A 23,402-nucleotide genomic window follows, 5' to 3' on the forward strand; every position below is an offset into this window, starting at 1 on the left:
CACATCAATCACACCATCGTTTCCAAGACCCTGCATAACGTTTGTGAGTGTTGGGTGACCAAGCCACGCTGATAAATCTGGAAGCGTCTCGCGAAAGGCCTGGGACTTGCCAGCGGTCTCCGAAATACTAGGAGAAGGTGGCCGGACTCAATCAGGGGATGTGGATTCCCAAGAGGGTCCAGCAAGAGGTTTCAATGCAGGGGAAGAAGGAGCGGCACTGCACAACACATTTCTAGGAAAACTGGAAACCAAGCTTGAGCCCTCCACAGAGGAGTGATCAGAATTAACTCCGACTGATAATGCTTTGTGCGTGCCAGAACCCTGGGAATCTTCATAAACGGGTGAAAGGCATAACATAGGAGCGATGGCCAGGTCTGCAGAAATGCATCCGTTGCCAGGGCTTCCGGGTCTGGTCTCCAGCTATAAAATAGGGGAAGCCTGGCGTTGAGACGAGACGCAAACAGGTCGATCTGACACTGGCCCCAAACACGGGATAGAGAACAGAACATGCAAGGATGAAGCCTCCAATCGCTGAAATCCTGAAGATGTCGCGAGTTCCAATCCGCAATCAGATTGTTGCGGCCGGGGAGATACTCTGCAATAACAGTGATCTTCCTCTGTAGGAAAAAATGACAAAAGTCCTTGGCTAGTTCCGCCAAAATCTTGGACTTCGTTCCGCCCAACTTGTTGACATACCGAACCGCTGAAACATTGTCCATGCGGAGGAGTATGTAATAATTGGTATGACGTGGAGACAACAATGGATCGCAAAAGATCCCGCTAGTAACTCCAGGCAATTTATGTGAAGAATTAACTCCTCCCGAGAGCACCGACCTCCCATCGACAACAGACCGCAATGTGCTCCCAGCGCCCCAGGCTGGCATCGGATTCTATCACCACCTCCAGGGATGATCCGAACAGGGGTCGCCCATTCCAGGCTTCCATGTGGTCCAACTACCATAGCATCTCCCACCTCGCTTCCTCTGAAAGAGGGACCAGATCTGAATAGCGAAGGCCTTTCTGGAGATGTCGAATCTTCAAACGTTGAAGCGCCTGGTAATGGAGGGGACCCGGAAAAATCACCTGAATCGAGAAAGCCAACAGGCCGACAACCTGTGCTATAGACCTCAACAACACATTCTGTTTGGATAAAACCAAATTCAACTCCCTCTTGATGGAACAAATCTGATTGGGCAAGAGGAGTTGGCAGGAGAGGGATTTGATCTGGAAGCCTAGGAAGTCGATCACCTGAGAAGGAGAAAAATAGTTTTTTGAGGATTCACCAGAAAACCCAGAGATTGCAAGAGAGTGATGGACCACTCCAAATGCGTCATCAGCTTTTGAGGACAATCCGCCATAATGTGGATGTCATCCAGATAGATAATCAGACATACTCCCTGAGCACGCAAGGATTCCACGACGGGCCTCAGAAGTTTCGTGAAGCACCAAGGTGCCGACGAGAGGCCGAACGGGAGAACTTTGTACTCAAACCAATTCCCCTGCCACTGGAATTACAGAAACCGATGATGTGGACCGTAAATCATGATGGGCAAATATGTGTCTTTTAGATCGAGACGGATCATCCAATCTCCTTCTCGAAGAAAATCCCGTAAAAGATGAATGCCTTCCATTTTGAAGTGGCGATAAACCACCCCTTAGTTGAACTCTTTGAGATTCAGGACCAACTGGGAAACGCCCCCTTTTTTCTGGACCAGAAAAACCGTGCTCACAAAACCCTTGGGATGGCGTGAAGTCCTAAGAATCGCCCCTTTTTTCAGAAGGGAATCGATCTCCACTAAAATGAATTCTTGATCTGAAGGGAGAAAACTCGGTGTAGGAGGGAGGGACTGAGACTGAGGATGGTAGAATTCTATCTTGTAACCCCGAACAGCCTCCAACACCCATGCATCGTTGGAGATCAGACGCCAATTTTGTAGAAAATACTGAATCCTTCCCCCCGAAGCCACTTCCGAAGCCGGAATCAACCTCACCTGAAGTGTTGGAATCCTGATGCCCTCCTTGATTTCCGCCGAAACTTCCTTTCTTAAATTGACCTCTCCCTTTGATAGAGGGATAGAAATTGGAGCGGTTATTGTAACCGAAATCCTGTCCTCCACCTCTTTGGGACTGGAATCCCCGCTGGGAATTCTGGTTATAGCCGCGGCTGAACGATTTTCCCCTTTGACGTCCGGCCCTGGCAAAAACCGGGTGAAAGGACCTTCGGAGGGAGGCCTGAGCCTTATCCAGTCCACTAAAAGTGGCTACGAACTTTGTCAGTTTCTTCAGGAAAGGTTGGCCAAAGAGCAGGCCCTGAGCCAGCGGACCAGACTCGGAGGACAGCTCCGTCAATTTAGGATCCAATTTGAGAAGAATGGAGCGGCGTCGCTCACAAGAAATCGCACAATTGGCATTACCCAATTGACAAATAGCCCGTTGGGACCACTCAATCAACTCGTCAGGATCAACAAGAGCAGAAGATTCCTTGGCCTGAAAACCTAGGTCCAAGATCTTAGTAAGAGGGCCCAGTAAATCCAGCATTTTATCTTGGCAGGAACGCCAAGCCCTGTCAATACCCTTCTTTGGGTCCTTGGCATATTTCTTAAGATACGTGGCCATCGTAGGGTCCACCTCCGGAGTGTCAGCCAAATTGTCAGCCAAATCAGGATGCGGACACTCAGACCTAAGGCGAGCCCTGACATCCTTCTCAAAGGGCTGGCGAATATGTGCCTGAAAATATTTCGCCACAGCAGGGGACGGAAGCCAAGAAGACCAGTTCGGATGAATGATATCAGAAGGCTCAAAAGTGAGAAGAGGAGGATGCGTGGGAGCATTAACATAATGCTCCTTACGAGCTTTCTTCTGTGGTAGAGGATCATCCTGATCAGACGATGAAGAGGAATGAGTGTCATCAGTATCTGTGAGCTGAACCTAGGAAGTAGAAGCCCCTACAGACATCTTTGTGGAAGACTGTTCAGAGGACAAAGCTTTTGCAAGCTTCTGAAAATCTGACTTATGAGGGTTAACAGGAGACTTAGAGGAAGCACGAGAAGACGGCAACCAGCCTTCCTGTTTTGCATATTAAGACAAATGACGTTTCAAGGGAGTAATCGCCGAACAAGTAGTAGTCATCATCTTCATAATAATCTGCCATATTCACACAAAGTGTTATAATAATGCCCAAAGAGATGACAAAATCCAAAGGTGGCCAAAGGCACAATGCAGGGGGAGTGAACAAACCCCACACCAAGCCAGCAGTACAGGCAGAACCTGTGGAAAACTGCAAACAGTCAAATGTGGAGGGAGGGCTTGCTCCAAAAAATAGTCACTCTAGGCAAAGCCTATGAAGATTTATCAGCCCAAAGCTGTATTTAGGCAAATGGGCGTAAATGGGGCCAAGATACAACAGGCAGTGGGCAAATGACACCAAAGACGCTTCTCTTCCTGTCAAACTCCGTGAAATCACGGAGAAAAACAAACAAAATGTCTGCCACGCATGTGCGGTAACGGCTGCCTGTTATCAAGTAAAGAGGAGCTCTCGCGCACCGCGCGCGAATCCCCTAGCCCCAGTCTCCCGCTCCACACAACAAGTAAGGTGCGGGCGCAAAGTGCCCGAACCGGGGAGGTGTCCACATGCTCCCCGCAACGCCGAAAACAACAAAAAGCGGCGAGTGGCAACAAGGGAACAAAGCAGTGAAGCGGCAATGAAAAAACGCCGTACAGGGGCAGCAGAAAACAGCGATAATGCACGCACAAAGCGCGAGCAGAAGCGCCAGCAGTAACAAGCTCAAAAGGCATAATAAGGCAATCAAATAGCAGGTAAAGCAATAAGAATGAAAAAATGCACTTAACTGGCTGCGGAGAAGCAAAGAAAGAGTATTTGGTATTCTCTGGATGACCTTTTATACTAGTGTCTCTATAGTTGGTCATGTGATACCCTGGTGTTCATGGGTATTGTGGTTTGTTTTTTATTTACTGTTTTCTAATTGGCTGCTGAGCATTTCTATTAAAAGAAATGAGAAAGCATAATCGGAGCCCCCTGTCCTGACATAGAATTCAAAGGTTGTCCAGCGGTGGATAAAATATGCTTGAATTGTAAAAAAAGGAGACAGTTTTCCAGGGTCTGCAAAGCCCATTTGATCAAAAAAGTCAGTTGGTTAACTAGTGAGGAATGCTGGGAAGAAGTTGGAAATATTAATTAAATTATTCATGTGACCGACAAAAGTGTATAGGGTTTCCTAAATGCATTTGAAAAACGTATGGAAAGGAAATTTCTGTGATGATAGATTCATGTGCATAATACCACTATTAGAACATCTGTGTTTTGCGAGTTATGGGGAGGAATATACTGTTGGCTCCTGATGTTCAACCAAGTGGTTACTTGGCACATGAAACTGAGATGGAAGGATATTTTCTGGCTGATTTGGAGGTTAATGGGAGAACAACTAGAGCAAAAATGTATGTGGCAAAAAAGGGGGATTCTATCTTGAGTTGGCCACATTAGCAGGAACTGGGTATAAAGCTTGACCTGAATGCATCTCCCAATGTGTATGTAGTGATGCTGGATATGTATGGCTCACGTTTTGTAATTGAGTTAAAGTCATTACACACTGATATTTTTTTGTGAAAAGGTAGCAAAATTTGGGGAGGGTGGGATGTAAACACAAAATAATTTGCATAGATGGAGTATTTCCAGTCAAGCATAAGGTAAGAAAGGGGCCCTTGATCTATTGGGAGAAATTGAAAATAATATTGGAAGTTTTGTATTAAAAAAAAATGTATTATTTGAAGCAAATGTGTCTTCACCATGGTTGCCTCCAGTAGTGATCTCTATCAAAGAGTTAGTGAGTTATGACTATGGGCCCGATTACCAGTGTGGCGGTCCATGGGCGGCCAGAATCATGTGGGCGTATTTGTGAAAGCCTTTTGGTTTTGCTAGTTTTGTATTGGTTTTTCAAAATGAATGAAACACACTCTTAAGGGTATTAAGGGTGCTGTAGCATTTCAAGATGCTATTTTGGTGTTTTGAAAGACCTAAGAGGAAAATGATATTTAACGTGTTGGTTAAGCGCGACTACTCACCTGTAAGGGTCTTAAGGCACTGGGGAGGAGGGGAGGTGCAGGTTCCAGTCTACCAAGGAGGGGGACTGTCGAAGAGCCAAGTTTTGAGGTTTCTTGTGAACACTAAAGACGTGGCTTTTCACATAGGATAGATAAAACCTTCTCGCCCCAGTTCACTGTTTTGCTCAGCTGCTCTTTTTGCTTAGAAAACCACAGCGCCAAGACACCCCCAGGCATAAGTTGTGTTTTAGAAATTAAGTTTACATTACATTACATGTTGTCTGTCTGAGGTGGAGTGGTAAGGCGTTCCAGCTCTGGCCGTGAGGAAGGAGAAGAAGCGACCTTTTGATCTGGTCTTTCTGGTGCGGAGGACCATGGCGTAGGAGAGCAGGAGAGCTGGGCTGATCGTAGTGTCCTTTGGGGTGCGTGGAATTTGATTCAGCTGTTCAGGTATGCTGGTCCAGTGTTGTGGAGGGCTTTGTGTGCGTGGATGAGGATCTTGAAGGTGATTCTAGTCTCGATGGGGAGCCAGTGGAGTGTGCGCAGGTGCTGGGCCACATGGCAGTGTCTTGGCAGGTTGAGGACCAGTCTTGCGGCGGTGTTCTGGATGTTTTGTAGCTTGTGGGTCAGGTTTTTGTTTATTCCGGCCTAGGGTGTGTTGCCGTAGTCGAGTCTGCTGGTGATGATGGTGTGAGTGACGGTCTTTCTGTGCTCGAGGGGGTCCATTTTGAGCTCGGAGTCCAGGATGATTCCAAGGTTGCGTGCGTGGTCTGTGGGGATGAGTGGGCTTCCGTGGGCGCAAGGCCCCCAAGTGTCGTTCAAGGCATCGGGGTGAGGGCCCACTATGAGTACTTCCGTTTTTTCAGTGTTGAGTTCTAGGCAGCTGCTTTTCATCCATTTGGCGACAGCTTCCATCCCAACTTGAAAGTTGTGTTTGGCTGTGTTGGGTTAGTTAGATAGGGAGAGGAGGAGTTGAGTGTCATCTGCGTATGAAACAATGTTGAGTCTGTGGGTTTGACGATGGGGCGAGCTGAGCCATGTAGACATTGAAGTGCGTGGGGCTGAGAGAGGACCCCTGGGGGACTCCGCTTGGGGTTGTTGTAGGGTCCGAGAGGAAAGGAGGGAGTCTGAGCTGCTGTGATCTGCCAGAGAGGAAAGAGTGGATCCAGTCGAGGGCCTTGTCCCAGATTCCTGTGTTGTGGAGTCTGCGTGTTAGGGTGCGGTGGAAGACTGTAGGGCGAGGAGGATGAGGGCTACTCTTTCTCCTCTGTCCAGGAGGCAGCAGATATCATCTGTTGCGGTGAGGAGGGCGGTTTCTGTGCTGTGTTTTTTTTCTGAGCCAGATTGGGAGGAGTCGAGGATGTTGTGCTCTTTGATGAAGTGGCGAGTTGGCTGTTGATGGCTTTCTCGATGACTTTCGCTGGGAATGGGAGCAGGGAGATGGGTCTGTAGTTTTTGAGGTCGGTGGGGTCCACCGAGGGCTTCTTCAGGAGTGGGTTGACCTCGGCGTGTTTCCAGTCATCGGGGAAGGACACGGTCGCCTGGGAACAGTTGATGGTGTGGCGAAGGGTGGGTGCAATGGTGTTGGTGGCTCTGTTGAAAATGTGGTGGGGGCAGGTAGGGTTAGCCAAGCACATGTGTTGAAGCCATTGTAAACACTGTCATACACTGTCATACAAGCCACGTATAGCTAATCCTGTAACAGAAATGCTAATGTCTTTCAATATAAAATCAATAAAATACTATTAAATGAAAAAAAAATTATGTGTGGTATTGAAAAGCTCCAATTGATGTTTGACTGTACAAGTTTCTAAATTGAATTTTTGTAAGGAAAATTTGACTATTTACACCATAAAATTTCTCAAAGTGGTATAAATTAAATTAGATTAAATTTAAATCACAATGCTCGGCCTTTAAAGCTCTGCATGGTATAGGGCAACAGTTTCTGAGGACACACCTGAAATGGTATGTGCCAGCCAGTAGTTTGACATCAGCTCATTCAAAGCTTCTACAAACACCCACGTTCAAGCAGGTCTGCTGGGGTGGGAGAAGTTTACTATCAGGGACAGTTAAAACTTGGAACCTTCTTCCAATTTCGATAAAGAGCAGCACATCACTTATGTCTTTTAGCAGAGCACTGAAAACCTGGCTCTTCTCCAACTGATTCAGCAAGTATTCCAGTCCAGCATCACTCTGTCCTACCGATTCAAGTACCAAGACGCCCCTGGGCATTTGTGCGCTATACAAATTTATTAATCAAATCAAATCATAAAACCAAAACGGAACAATGTAGAAACTATTGTACATGCTCCTCCACCTATCTCTAAGGACCAATTATTATTGTTTCGGGGTATAACAGAGTTTTATGCCGAATTTGTACCAGATTATGCTACACAAGTTGATCTCTTCAGGTGTTTGTTATGGAAAAACTTGAAATTTGGATGGGGAGAAAGTCAACAGAGAGAGTTTACGTTGTTAAAAGACGAAATCATGAGAGCATCCTGTTTTACACAGTATTTAGTCTCGGAATGTGTGGTGACTGTGGATGCGATTAGCATGGGATTAGTTGGGGTTTTGATGTAGAGAAATAAGAGCAAACAATGGGTCTTATCATTTGCATCACAAAACTAAGACCTCCTGAAAAAACGTACGCTGTGTTCGAAAAAGAGTTTTAGTATGCACCTGGGCAGTACAAAATTTTAGACAATTCTTGTGGGGAACACAATTTAAGTTAAAGACTGACCTTATGCCCCCGGTGAGTATGCTATCTGAAAGTGGGGGCAGGACTCTGACAGTATGGTTGGCTTGGCTTCTTTGGCAGCCAAATTACAAGAATATAATTGCATTGTGCAGTATAACGTTACAAGCTTCTACTGTGCTCCTATCCAGGAGAACCCTGTGTATATGAATACTACTATGAAGTTAACAAAAAGTGTGAATGAGGTCTTTTGTCGATTACCTTGCAAGCTTTTACTGTGTATCTATCGAGGGGAACCCTGTGTATACGACTCTGAGCAGTAATTCCTGCTTGTAAAGTGCTTTGAAAATAAGTCTATACTTCTAGGTTCATTAGCAAAGAAGACCCTGGTTGAATGTGTAAGATTGAACCACTGGGCCTATGGTATGGATCCTCTGAAACAGGAAGACCAAGTTTCCAAGATTCAAAAGCAGAAAATCTATTTCTGGAGGGCCATCTGATAGCTTCAAGTGGCCTCTGTCCACATGGCTCCTCCAGTAAATCACGTACGTCCTGTGGGCAACCCAATTCATATTATGTGAATTTTATTGGTTCTTTTTGGGTCTCGCCTATGCAGCGTGCATACACTGCAATGGAGGAGACCTTGAGGGCAAAAACGTGCATGCATTGCTTTGCTTTGAATGGCAACACGTGCACGTTTGGCGATTCCCCTGTGGGAGCGAGCGGGGCAATGTGTTAGCAATTATTGCGTTTGCTCCCGCAAGGTAAACGCTGTGTGTCCATGCTCTCGGCCGCACTCCCCCACCCCTCCCACTTGTTTTTTTCATGCAGTCCCTCTGGCTTTCCGAGGCACTAGGTTGCCAAATGTGTTCGAACGGTTAAATTCGTCTCCGGAATTCCTTGCAAAACTGCAGACTTCCTTTGGTTTTTCCTCTAAGTCTAGGCTTGTCATTTTTTGCACTATCGAACAGCGCCATAGTAAATGCTCTCAATCCCGACCACATGTTATGTGTTTGCTGGTTTCTCTCTCCCCAAGAGGTGCATCAGTAGCACCAATCAAGATTTATTTTTCTATTACGGAATTTTCCTGCTGGCTATAACTTGGTCTCGACTATAAATCACTGATGGCATTTTAATCACAGACTTTCCCAAATTGGGATGAAACTGGTGAAGTGCTTGCAGACTTTTCCACCGGACCTTATCTGACAACATTGGTTTTAAGCGGGTGTGGGGGCGCTCATACTATATCCATTCTCAAAGTGCTTCTGAAGAGAGGAAGGGGAGTAATTTAGTCATTTGTGAACCTTTACACCTCCTTTTATGAAGCAGTGCCGATATGCGAGTAATGATACTTCTTATTTTAACCCATACATACCTCAATATAGAGGCTGAACTATGAATCGCAGTCAGTCGAGGTTTGACCAAATCCATCATACCGACTCATTCTTAAAAACATTGTGGTCTTTATTAGTTCCTTGTATTGTGCTTTGTGATCTAATTTATGTGTAGGTATCATAAAATGTTAAAAACATTATGAAAAGCATGTGCCTAACCCGTGAGATGTGCGTTTCGCTCCTGTTCCTACATGTTGGTGGGTCATTTACTACAGGAAGGTATATGAAAGCATACCAGAGACGCGCATTCAAGTCAGGGTGAGTTGTAATGCTACTGAATTTCTTTGTGAACTAGAGAGTAAATAGGGGTGTCTTGGTTCATAGATTCTCGGATGTAAACAAGACTTCCAGCCAATAAGGGGAGGATTCAGAAAAGGGGGTGGTGATGGACAGAGTATCTGAATTAAGCAGAACACTCCTACCCAGTCAACAGATCAAGGCTTGATCCATCACCGTTTTTTAGCTCACTGCACCATCCCAGCTCAGAACCTGGCTACATGCAAATTAGTCTGTCCCTGGCCCAGTGCATCATGGGAACAGGGCAGACCAAACTACCAAGCCAATTCTTATACTGGGAAGGAAACAAGCTACCCTTGCTCACTGCACCATCAGGATTCAAGCAAGCCGGGCCGAAGAAATCAGGGCACCCTTTCTATACTGGAGTTGCAGTACAGGGCTTTAAGTGCACCTGTGACCTTTCTTCCTGGTTTTTGGCTGTATCATTATCGACATATGGTTAGGATTTTATGTTGGTACTTCCATACTGAATCTGATTAGCGGTCATGTTGGAGCTGCTAAACATGAAGACTAGAGACCTTCTCTGCATACCTGGCCCTATTTTAGAGAATAGCCTTTCCCGCTCATTAATATCCTCTTAAACTCCTCTGATTTTTGTCCCTGGTCCTTACAGCCTTCGGTGAAGAGCCAAAAGTCTAGAAGATTATCAATAAGTGGCTAGTCCTCTTCACCTTTGTTGTTTCTTTTTCTTCTGCATGTCTTGGGTATTACTAGAAACATGCACTGTACTTTTGGCTTTTGTTTCATTTGGTTCGGTCTCATATTTCATTGCTTTTTGCCAGCCTGCGTTGTGTGGTTGTTGTAATTACTCTGACATCAGTTTCTTAGCCCTGCACAACAGACGGCAAGTACTATTTATCTCTTGTGTCATTAGTTCTTGACGTTTTTCTCTATGAACATTAAGTGTTGCTTCAATATTCACATAAGAAATGTGCCGAACTCACTCAGAGCTCAGTTTATCGATACATTCAGTATTCTTTGCCAACCATTATTAGCGACTTCAAGTGCAGTTTTGCTCTCGCTTGACAAGAAGGCACAATTTGGCAGTGACAGTAAGTTTGTCAAGTCTAAGTGAAAATCTACAACACATCACCTGCAGAGAAAATCTTCACACTAACCTGAGACTAACTTAGAAATATTTTGGTATATTGATGCATGTGGCTGGGCTCCAGGTTTTATGTTCTGGCACCCTGCATACATTTCCATCACAGATGATTTCACCTATGACTGGGTGCTGGTAAGTGACTGTAGAGGGAATGGTTGGAGTGGACAGAAAGGTGAAATGAATGAGGTCATATGTTAACTTGATGCAACTTTCAATGTAAATCCGTGCTACATTTTCTGTTGCATACTGATCTTGAACACAGATCTGGTCAACTCCTCTAATTCTGTCATAATGCCCAGGATTCTCAGAGTACTTCGTTTGAAAGTATTGCACATGTCAGATTACCTAGCCTGCTTCTGATTTTTGCTTAAATATACAATTTGTGCCAAAGAAGACGATTCTAATACCAAAGGTAAACAAGTATTGACATAGCCAATAGGTCTCCCATTTGGGATCTTGTAAGTGTTTAGCCATGCAACAGTTGATTTTCTTGCACCAAGGATATTGTGCTGCATAACTAAATACTTATAAGGTCCCAAAAGCGAGACCTATTGGCTATGCCAATGCTTGTTCTGTTATTTTGTTATGTTATGTTAATAACCGTTTGTAAATCGCACGTACACCCACAGGTTTAATGGCGCTGATGCAGAGAGACGTAACCAAATCCCTAGGCGTATGCTTGATCGAACAGCCATGTCTTCAGGGACTTCCTGAAGACCAAGAGATTGTCACAGTTCCTAAGTGACAAGGTTGAGGGAGTTCCAGAAAGTGGCGGCAAGGTAGGAGAAACAACTTCCTCCTTGCTTTTTTCGTTTGAACGATGGAATAGTTACCAAGTGGAGATGGGCAGAGCGTAAGTTACGCTGGGGTTTGTAGTTGTCAATCATGTTTCTTATAAATTTGGGGCTGTTGCCATGCAACGCCTTGAAAGCTATGCAACCCGTCTTAAAGGCAACCCTTTGGGCCATCGGTAGCCAGTGTAGTTTTGACATACCCGGTCTAGCTGACTGCCATTTAGGTTGTTTCCAAAAGAGTCTTTCCCCCTTATTTTGAACCATCTGGAGTCGTTTTAACAAACCCAGTGGCAGGCCAAGATAAAGGGCGTTTGAAAAATCCAGGCGCGAGAGTATCAGGGCTATCACTACCTATATGAGTGCAGTGTGAGTCACTAGGTGTGCAATTTTTCTAATTTTCCGAAGTTGGAAAAAGCTAGAGGAGACAACAGCTCCCACCTGTCCTTTAACCCTTTCGCTGCGGCAGCTATTCTGCCGTAGCGCTAAGTGGACGGGGCGGCCACTCGGGGGCCGCATGCTGGTGACAGAACCGCTCCGTCACCAGCCGCGGTTGAGCTGTGCTGGTGACGGAGCGGTTCCGTCATGACCCGCCCCGCTCATTAAGACTGCCGCGCAGGCGCGAAATCAGCGCCGCGCAGGCGCGGCGGCCGGGCCATGACGGAACCGCTCCGTCATCAGCACAGCCCAACCGTAGCTGATGACGGAGCGGTTCCGTCATCAGCAGGGGAGAGGTTAAGCGACAGGTCGGTGTTGAGGGTGACCCCGAAGCTTTTTACCGACGGGGAAGCAATGGGAGAAGAGCCCATATCAGTCGCCCAGAAATGTGGGCCCCATTTATGAGTCAATAGGTATTAGGATGTGAAGTTCTGCTGTGAAAAAGCTACGACTAAGTCAAGGTATATAAAACAGCAATGTTGCTGCTTTGATTCTTAGGCTGAAACCAGACATCCTTTGTTTAGTGGGCATTAACACAGAAAGGGTGCATGATTAAGAATTCCATTTATGAATGGTTATCAGGTGAAGGTCCAACTACGCAGGGTTCTAAGCAGAGCTTCCTTTGTAAACAAAATATGAGTGCAGGAGTGAATACGTTTTCTTAGGAGCCAACTGCCGGCACTGCCGGGTGCCAGGGTTGCTGAAGACTCAGGCTGCTTAGTCTTGGATTCACACCATGCCTTTATCTTCCGCCACACTAAACTTCCTTCCTCTTTATGTCAGTGCGGTACATTCATTTCAATCCCTGCTTTCTCTCTGTCATTTTTCTGGTAATTCTTATCCTCGTTTTGGCTCCCTGTTTTTTCTTTCTTTTTCTTGGTCTGAGTCAAGGTCTAGGTTAAAATGAGTCTCAGGTCTAACTACCTGCCAGCATCAATTAAACACTACCTCTAATACAGGGACGCAACGTTGCTCTCGTATGTATGCAGTGAAGGTCCTACACAGTTGGATTCCTGGTCAAACATAACTTTTGAAAATGAAAGCTTTTATCTGGATAAATAGTCTAGAGGGTTAAGGCAGAATTGTTCTTGTTTTCCAAACTGATGGTCAAATGAAAGTCAGATCTTCTAAGTTAGGATGATTTAAGAGTAACTGCGAGGAAGGAAGCCCATGTTGGGAAGGTTCTGACACAGGAGTCGCAGAACACAACTATGATACCGAATGCCCCTGTGTGTAGGGCTCGATGCCCCTCCCTGTATGGGCTCCTAGACACAAACTCCAATTACAGACATTCAAGATAGGAAAGTAATGTTTTATGTGCTTTATTACAAGAAGCCAATTTGAAGGAATCTCCTAGAAGACTAGCACATTTAACTAACACAACTTACCCAGATGTCCATATCCGACGATTCCAACCTTGACCTTCTTTTGACCCGACATTGCATAGACAGCTCCCAGCCCTGTTGGAGCAGATCAAAAAGACTTGGTTCAATTGAAGCTGTGATAGGTTCTTTTTTTCAAACATACACCTTTGGATTTGGACAATCATGACATTTGCGAATGAACGAGTGCCGACACCGTCATCAGAGTTTTGTCTTGCAGTGATCAAGAAGAGTGGTCAATTCACCACTCAAAAATGCAAATACGTAGTACCAATTATGTAGCGTTTCTATCAAGAGTTACAACTTTTCAAGTTGTGATGGTCAAAAAAGGTGCACATTTAATTTGTGCAGACCACTGACCCCATTCCTTCACAAATGTTCATGTAGTTCTACTTTTCCATAAACTTTCTAAGAAGCAAAACTATGCAATTTAAAACTACTTTCAAAAGTATACAAGCTATTACAACCATGTAAATCCAGAAATACTAAGTGAACCTATTACACATAAAAAAATAGGTATGAGCAGCAGATGGCTTGGTCAGCCAGTTGCATCTTCTCACAGCATCATGCTCCACAGTTATTTCAATGAATTGCAATATTTCAATTGTGGCTGTACCTGACTACATTCACAGTAGATACTCATAAAGAACTGTGTATGTTTCATTGTCCTAAAACCTCATTCCCCTCAGTGCTACCTAAAAACTAAAGCAGACAAAATGTAAACTGAAGCGAAAAGCTGACAATTTTTGTAACGCTAGATTGAGCTGAAGGGTCAACTCCTGTAGAATTCATGCCCACCTTCTCTAAATAAGTTAAATTCAGAAATGTATTATTTCTTAGTAATTTGTTTTTTGGGAAATAAAAGCGTTATCAACAGACCAGCCTAAACTGCCAGGCCAGGTCCTCCCTGGACTAACAACAAGCATCCTAGGACGGTTTTGTGGTTTCACCCCTCTTCAGCCAGGATAGCTTGATTCCAGAGGCATGGAGAGCACGGGACCCACGTCTGGGCAAACCCTTCCCACTCGGGGTGACAAATGCAAAAAGAACAATTGATGGACAGAGGGCAGAACAATGGCATAAATTCACCCCAGTACAGAGATCCGCACCTAAACCCATCGTTTTTATGCTCACCGTGCCATTCCTATTTGTACCCAGCCACATGCAAATCAGTCTTGTCCCTGCAAAGTGCAGCTACTGGGCCACGAAAAAATCTGAATATGGCAGTGGGGCAACATCTGTTTTTCAGTGTTTTAAAGCTCCTATTTTAGAGAAACACGGTTTTAACTGTAAATGAATTCCCATAATTCACAATGCCTAGGTGATTAGCAGGCTATTTAGATGCTCTAAACAAATGAAAAAATCAGTGCTGAAAATGCTTCCACAAAGTCAGTGCTGCTCGCAGAGCATTAATCAGAACGCCTGGCAAGCTCACTCTTGCAGGCCCACTCTTCATGCAAACATCTACCTATGAATCCCTCCCAGTGTGAGAAAATAAACATTGTAAACGCAGAAAACTCTCTCAAAAACTCACACCTTTCCACATTGCACTTTACTTTCTTTATATATGTCTTCCTAAACATACTTTGTTGCAACAATATATTACAAAAGAAAAACGCATTTTAGAATATACGATTACTTTATCATAATTATTAAGAATAACAATATTAATTATAATAGTAATATTTATCAAAATTGTATTATTATGAGTAGTAATAATAATAATAATGCTTTATTAGATTGTTAATAAAAGCCACTAAAAAATATGTTAATGCACACGCATGAATATCAAAATATGTAAATCCATAAAATCATTTGCAAAACATTCAACTAACAGATTAGAGGTAATAAATTACATCATAATAAAAGTGAACACTAAGATTACAGATATATAATATCAAATTGGATACTGAATTCTCCCGATGGATTTCAATCACAGCGCCTCAGCCTGACTTATCGCTTTAGTGGACATTCATGTAGACTTAGACTTCAGTATATGATGCGATTATACTCCTAGCACCAAGGCAGACTTTTTAAAAACTTTATTAGAACATTGGAACGTTGGAAGCTCCATTGAAAACAATGGAGTGCTCTTGGCTTATAATGGCTGGTATAAGCCCGGAGCTCCAACATTCCAATGTTTCTTTGTTCACAGCTCTGGCTGTGAGCAAAGGCTTCAGGGAGCCAAAGGGGATTTCAATCCCCTCACGCTCCCTGAAGGCTTTGGTTTATTTGGCAGAATGTTCTAATAGCCTTATATCCCTTTGTAGCAGGGATATACCGGCTTTTAAAGTCCCGCTGCCTTGTTAAAGTCCCTTGCCTTCGGCTCTGGCCTTTAACGCTGCAGCGGGCCTTTAATAGCCGGTATAGCCCGCTTCGTCGAGCTATAAGGCTATATGAACCCATTGGCTAGCTGCATGTCTTCAGTGTTAAAGCATTTTTCACTGCCTTGGGACAGGTTCTAATCCCCAGTGACTGAAGGATGGAATTAACAATGTCCCTTCTTTTTTATGCAGGCTGCAATAGAATATGGGCCAGAGTTTCCGGTGCATACTGGAAGGGCCTGCTGTGGCATGTATGTGAAGCAGTTTAAAAAAAAAAAGAAATTCCCTCTAGTGCCAAACTGGCCAAATCAAACTGTAGTTAATGTCTTTTTAAAAAAATTAAACAGACAGATAATGAAACCACATGTTGCACAATATAAGACATTTCCTGTCAAAGCATCCCAAGACATGTCAACCATTTCCCTCAAATTTTCTCATGCTTCTTGGAGCAACCCCGGTATATGTAGATCACTCTCTCCTGCGTGGCTCACCAGTCCATCACCTGCCTCCAAGAAGCCATTAGAGATGGGAAGCCGCTCGCCACCATTTAGCAATGTCTCTCTTTGCCAAAGCCACCCCTATACCCGAGGAGTCCACTAGCCAATGTTGTCGCTAACACCTTCCATGACTCCCAACAATGCAACCACTAGGGGCAATCTATGGGTCTTCTAATCAGTCCAGTATAGTTCTGTTTAAAATTTAATGAGAAGTACTCCTCAGGTTATGAGTACAGTCGTCTTTTAATATAAGATTCTACTAAGTTATCATAGTGCTTTAATGTCTGGCATGTTCTGATATCAAATGCAGAGAAAGCAGCATGCATTTATATGTTCATTATTACCTCGACATGAGGCAAAGGGAAGGACGATTCCCATGCTTCAGGCATTTGTAAAAGATACATCAAGTGAACTAGAGAGAGTCCTATGTTGTCTTTGATTGCTTTTTAACCCTTTCCTAATTTCCATTCATAAAAGAGATTATAACAGACCCTGATTTACATTTATATATCATTGCCAGAAACATAGGGGCACATTATTAAGCCCCTAGCGCCACCGTAACATTACTTTTTTTGACATGCCGGTGGTGCTGTGTGCTGGCCCATATTTACAAGGCCCCGCAAAGCCACTTTGCATGGCTTTCATGGCCTTGTAAACCTGGCTCTCTTTCACACCGTACTCTCTGTCAAAGAGGCGTGTCATGGGTGTTGCTGTGGGTGGTCCCAGGAAACACAAATGGCTTTTTGACACTGCCCCAGATTTAAAAGGATTTGTAAATCAGAGGCAGCGCCAAAAACGAACTCCTTTCCAAGGGAGGCATTAAAGTGGTGGAAAGAGGAGAAATACTTTTATTTCTCCTCGTTTTTGCTGTGAGGATGCAGCACACATAGACGGGGCAAAATGCCATTAATGACTGTTTTTCTGCAAGAAGGTCTCCCTTTCTGCACAAACATAATCCCTGCAGGCAACCTTGCACCGTGGTGCAAGGGTGCATGCGTTGGTGCGTGGCTGCTGTTTGTGAATAGGCGGGAGCACAGGGGTGCGTCACATTGTCGTAAATACAGTGCATCTCTGCATTTTTTAAATAACGCAGCTCGGAGCCCCAAAATTGCTTGCGGCGGCGCACTGCGTCATTACATTGTAAATACGTCCCTTAGTATACACAACGTTTGCAGGGTTGGCAGTTTAATCAAAGTGAATTTCAGTTGAATATGGATTGCTGAGTTGGAAAAGGGAAGGGCTAAAACTGCTTAAACAGGTAGCATTGAATTATGGCCAGTTAATACCAACTTCTGGGAGTACCTCACAGCCACAGGTTAATAGTGGCATACACTTTGCCCTGATAATATCTACTAGGGGTTTCACTGATGGACGACTCAGGATGTTTGCCAGTTTCACCAAGGCAAACATTAGAGAAGTTGTGTAAGATTTTAGTTTATTCGGCTCTGGAGTTGGCTAAAACATTGATGATATCTGTTCAATGTACAGGTTACATAAAGGAGGAACTTAGACACATCCCTGTTTGAGGCTTTGATTTGTTCGTATTTTCCTTGACAGGGATGCGCTTTCACCAAGTTTTACCTCGATCCAGTTTACCGAGTATAGTTCTTGGATGACTTCTAGTAATTTCCTTACACAACACTCTCCATTGAACATCTGATTGATAATAATACACATTGTTCCATAAAACACATTTTAAAAATCTAGCAAATTATGCCCAGCAAAAACACACATTTCTTAAAAAAATTAACACATATATCTGCAGTCTCAGGCAAACAATGAACATTAAACAACTGATGCTCAAATGTTCCAAATCTTTCTAAAGAGTTCTAAAATCAAATCAAATGAAACCAAAATGAGCTTTATTCCATATCACAAAGTGAATCATAAAAGCTACAAAGTTCATCCATGACAATACTTTAAAATAACCAAAATACAAGTTTAAAACGAGGTACAAAATTCTTCTGTATAAAAGCAAGAATGTTAAAAAGTATTAAAAAACTATCATCGCAGCACAATCATATGTTTACTATTTACAACTGCTTCTTATAGTTGGTAACGGCCAGCAATAAATGTGACATTACTGTACAGATAAAAATATTCGGTAGCTTTTGCAGGTAAATAAACGCCGGGCGACATTGTGTAAAACCTAACTGTAATAACAAGGGTTGAAAACATTTCTGTCTCAATCCTAAGAAATGTTTACAGAATAGCACGGTATGCATAGTGTTCTGGGGTGAAATATCATCACACGTGCAAATCCCCAGGTCAAGTGACCAGTTGTTAGTGATAGGAAAGCTAATTAAGTGGTGGAAAATATCCAACTGAAAGCAGGTAAGCACAAACCTGTGACGAGGATTAAACACATTAACTAGATATGGTTGCATATGAAAACTAGTCAGGATAGTTTGATTCCTCAGCACAGTTGGTTTACAGATTTCAGACGCTAATCTGATTTCCTCCAATAATGAGATGCATTTCAGTTTCAAAGTTTTCCTTTGCACATTGGCCAGACTCTCGGGGAGATTGAAATATTCAGGATGACCGAGGTCTGTCGGAAAGTTGGGCACATATTTGAGCCACGGAATGGTAAGGGTGTTTGAGGATTCTTGGCAATTAGCAATTATGGCTCGATTTAAAGTTGAATATTCCGATGACCATATTTTATGCCATAAAAGCACTGGATGGATCCTAATCAGGTCCGCTATGTAGGGGCACCTAGTTCAGAATGACACACGTAGGTTGGGCTACTTTTCGGGAGAGCAAGGAGAGACCTGAGAGTTCTAAAATCAATTAATAAATAATGCAATATAAAAACCTACATAACGAGAAACAAGTGTAATATGGTCCTATATTGCCATGTCGCTGTTCAGGTGACATTTATAAACAAGTCGGCCTTGGGACTTGTGGTTTGCAAATGTCACCAGAACTCTTGTTGGTAAAATATGGGTCTATATTACACTGTTACGTTTCATGTATTCTCTATATATACTGACGTAAAAGTAAGTAAGAGGAACCTAATTTTCAAACAGTGGCAGGCAACGCCTGATCTGATAAAACACTTATTCAAAAGACATCTGAATTAAATCTAATAGATTTATAGTCCAGCATTGAAATTTATTCCTTTTGCATCATCATGGAAGCTTCTTGAATTAACCCAATGTCAATAGACTTTAAAGTAGAGAAGTATTACCAGTCACAGATGCTGCCATCTTTCTCCTCTGATCATCTCCATGCCATTGCATATGGATTGGGCTGAGAACTCAGACAAATGCATTGACTGTATAGTGGAATGGTGTGGCTCACTGGTTAGAGGCGGCAGACCCGGAAGCAGAGGGCAGCCCGGGACCAGGGTTCAATTCCCGACGCGGCAGGGTCGTGAACCAGGGTCAGCGGACTCGATAATTCTCGCTTCAGTGCCTACTCTAACCAGGGATCACACTCGGTAACTCTGGGCATTAGCTTGCCTCATCTCCACAATGGCCCCACGCAAACGCCAGGGATTCCTGGTTTCAGGAGGGAACATCTTACAGGGAAAGCCAGGACGGGTTCCCTAGCGGTCTATAGCGCCAGGACGCCTCCGGGTAGCAGTGCGCTGTACAAGACACACACATTTACATTTACATTTTCTGACAGGTCAATGAGCATTGATCTAGAACTTCTTAATTATGTGAAGGCCATGTAAAATAACTTACAGAGAATACTGGCACAGACCCACACTGAGCTGTTAGCTTAGATAGCTTCAAAACACATATCAGGGGTGTCACGTTTAGATGCACATTTTGGATATATTACGAGCTACTCGGTAATCCTGTCAAATGTTCTGCACCAAGGTATTACCAAACCCGCAGGATTAGTAGTTCAGGTGTTCAGGCATCCCTCCTTTTTACAAGATTTTACTGTGCACACAGGGAAATAACTGTGGAAATCCCAAGTTTGCAGTTTTATTCTCTTTTAAGGAGCTCTTTTACACATTCACATTTCAGCAGGTTTTACGTGGTGAAATGTGTATGGGGAAATTCCTGATATGCTGGTTTTTTTTTATGATACTCTTATTCCCAATTTTACCAGTAGCCCATGTTACGGCCTAATTGTGATTTCTGGCCTGTTTGTGATAAGGAAGAAATTGATATAGGTATGGCAATTTTTTTAAATGGGCAGTGAAGTCAATGAGTAAGAAGCTATTGTGCTCTCAGGTGCCTAAAACTAGTTAATGAAAGCTACTTCTGCATTGCCAATGGGTCTTTCCACTAAGCATCTGCACCAACATGAGAGATCTCAGAACCTAAACCTTAGACATAACTTAGACATACTGAACTGTACCTTTTAAAATGATTTTAATATTAAAGTATTATGGGGAAATACAGTGTTAGTCTCTCCAATAAAATGGCAGATCCCAGAATCCACATCCCTACATTTCAAATGCAAAGTCTGCAAAGCAGGATGTAGGAAAGTGGAATACTATGGGCCTGGTTCTGATGCGGTTAGGAAAGTATTCCCACCTAGAGCCTGATTCTGATGCGGTTAGGAAGGCATCCTAACAGCATTTGCTCCTTCCAAATCGGATCGGGAATGTGTCTTCCCGACCGAGGGCCCAATTAAAATGCGGTTGGGAACATATGATCCCATTGATGTCAATGAGAGTCCAACCAAATCGTATCAGGAAGTATCCGGATGCATCGTACTGAGTCGGTGGGACTCTCCCAATCCGAGTGGGTTGGAAACCATTTCCAAACTGATTCAATTGGGAAGCTTTCCAACCCGCATCAGAATCCGGCCCTATGTGTTGTGGCTGTGGAACCTTACCATGTAATATTATCACAATGCCTCAAAGATGATCCTTGGATTCAACAACAATAATACTTAGCTCAATCCTGGTAGTGTGGCAAAAAGCAGTCCAGCTTTATCAGAGGAACATGTGTTAAGCATTTTACAGTCCCAGTAAGGTTCATGAGCAATTGACACTACTCGATAGAAACCTGTCACCAATTTATAAAGATAGAGTCTATTTTTATCCTATTTAGACACCAAAATTAACCAAATAGCATACATATAACCAGAGCTATGAATTTTCAAAGCAATATAAAATCAAGCAGTGAAATACAGTGAGACTTTACCATTTTGGTCAGTGGCAAAAACTAGTAGTGACAATTGCTCACTTAGGAATCTAGTTGCCTTATATCCTTGCAGGGTAAAGGTGGTGCGGGTCCCAGGACCAGGCCCCACAAGTCAGTTCAATTTTTACCAAGCCCATGGAGTCCGGCTGCAGGGTATACAGTCATAATATTGATACAAAATATCGATTGGCCAAAATATTGAGTTAAAAATATAGAATGGACACAATATCGAATGGACAGAATATAGAATACAAAAATTTCGAATAGAATAGTAAAATATCGAATAGAATAGCATTAATATTGAATCCAAAATCTAGAATGGACAAAATATCGACTGGACAGAATATAGACCACAAAAATATCGAATGTGAGGTAAGTAAGTTAATATACATTTTTTAAGTGTTTTTTATCTTACTATATGTGTGAAAAGTATATATTTATTTTATAATTCATTTTAATTAATTGAATTGTAATTAATTTTTGCGTAATATAATTCTGTAGCGGGTTGTGGGTTTATAGGGGAATAGGGTGGGAAGTAATTTAAATATAAATAATTAAATATGTTCATTTATTTATTGGTATTTATGTTGAATTAATTGGTAATTAATTATTATTGGTAATTATTTAAAATATAATTGGTAATTAATTTTAATGAATAGATTAATTGATAATTATGTTAATTAAATTAATATATTTTCTGTAGTGGGTTGTGGGTTTATAGGGGAATAGGGTGGGAAGTAATTTAAATATAATTAATTAAATATGTTAGTTGATTTATTGGTATTTATTTTGAATTAATTGGTAATTAATTAACAATTGGTAATTAATTAAAATATAATTGGTCATTAGTTTTAATTAATTGTTTAATTGATAATTATGTTAATTGTATTAATTTCTTTTCAGTAGTGGGTTGTGCGTTTATAGGAGAATCGTGTGGTAATTGAATTATAAATAATAACATTTTCAAATGTATTTACTGCTTATTTTTGTTGTAATTTTTAATTATTTATTAAATGTTAATATATTTAGTGTTAATTGGTAAAGATTTTGTATTAGCAGGTAATTTATTAAAATAATTACATTTCATTTGTAATTTTAATTGATTAATTAATATATTACATAACATTGTTAATTATTTTATATTATTTGTAATTGGTATTAATATTTAATTTTAATTTTATTCATATATGAATTATTTACTTTCCCTACTGTTGCACTCACTGGAGTGGGAATAGTAATTTTTACCCCAACGCTATCCAAAGCTTTCCCTACTGTTGCACTCTCTGGAGTGGGAATAGTAATTTTTACCCCTACGCTATCCAACGCTTTCCCTACTGTTGCACTCTCTGGAGTGGGAATAGTAATGTTTACTGTCCCGCTAATCAATGCTTTCCCTATTGTTGCACTCATTGGAGTGGGAATAGTAATTTTTACCCTCCCCCTATCCAACGCTCTCCCTACTGTTGCACTCACTGGAGTGGGAGTAATAATTGTTACCCCTACGCTATCCAACGCTTTCCCTACTATTGCACTCTCTGGATGGGAATAGTAATTTTTACCCCTATGCTATCCAACGCTTTCCCTACTATTGCACTCTCTGGAGTGGGAATAGTCATTTTTACCTCTACGGTATCCAATGCTTTCCCTACTGTTGCACTCACTGGAGTGGGAATAGTAGTTTTTACCCTCCCGCTATCCAATGCTTTCCCTACTGTTGCACTCTCTGGAGTGGTAATAGTACATTTAACACTCTCGCTATCCTACGGTAAAAATATTGTATATGTTTTGTTAATAATAATATATATATATATATATATATATATATATATATATATATATATATATATATATATATATATATATATATATATATATATATATATTATTAACAAAACATATACAATATACAATATTTTTACCGTAGGATAGCGAGAGTGTTAAATGTACTATTACCACTCCAGTGAGTGCAACAGTAGAGAAAACATTGGATAACGTAGGGCTAAAAATTACTATTCCCACTCCAGTGAGTGCAACAGTAGGGAAAGCATTGGATAGCATAGGGGTAGAAATTACTATTCCCACTCCAGAAAGTGCAACAGTATATTATATATATATATATATATATATATTATATATATATATATAATATATATATATATATATTATATATATAATATATATATATATATATATAGATATATATATATTAAAATGCTTATTTTTTAAGTTACATTATTTACTTATTAATTTTAAGTTTATTTAAATATGTTAAGTATGTTTGAATTAATTATATTTATTATT

General features: G+C 42.0%; 1 protein-coding gene across 1 annotated transcript in view; it reads right to left on the reverse strand.

Annotated features, from left to right (window-relative positions):
- ASPDH (aspartate dehydrogenase domain containing) overlaps positions 1–23,402 on the reverse strand; it is a 186,658-nt gene that overhangs the window by 124,647 nt on the left and 38,609 nt on the right. Inside the window, exon 2 of the mRNA XM_086930103.1 lies at positions 13,170–13,241. Coding sequence (XP_086786229.1) covers positions 13,170–13,221 — 52 coding nt within the window. The 5' untranslated portion in view covers positions 13,222–13,241. The remainder of the gene's footprint in view (positions 1–13,169; positions 13,242–23,402) is intronic.

Source organism: Lissotriton vulgaris, chromosome 7, assembly GCF_964263255.1.
Source record: "Lissotriton vulgaris chromosome 7, aLisVul1.2, whole genome shotgun sequence".
In the NCBI taxonomy this organism is placed as follows: Eukaryota; Metazoa; Chordata; class Amphibia; order Caudata; family Salamandridae; genus Lissotriton; species Lissotriton vulgaris.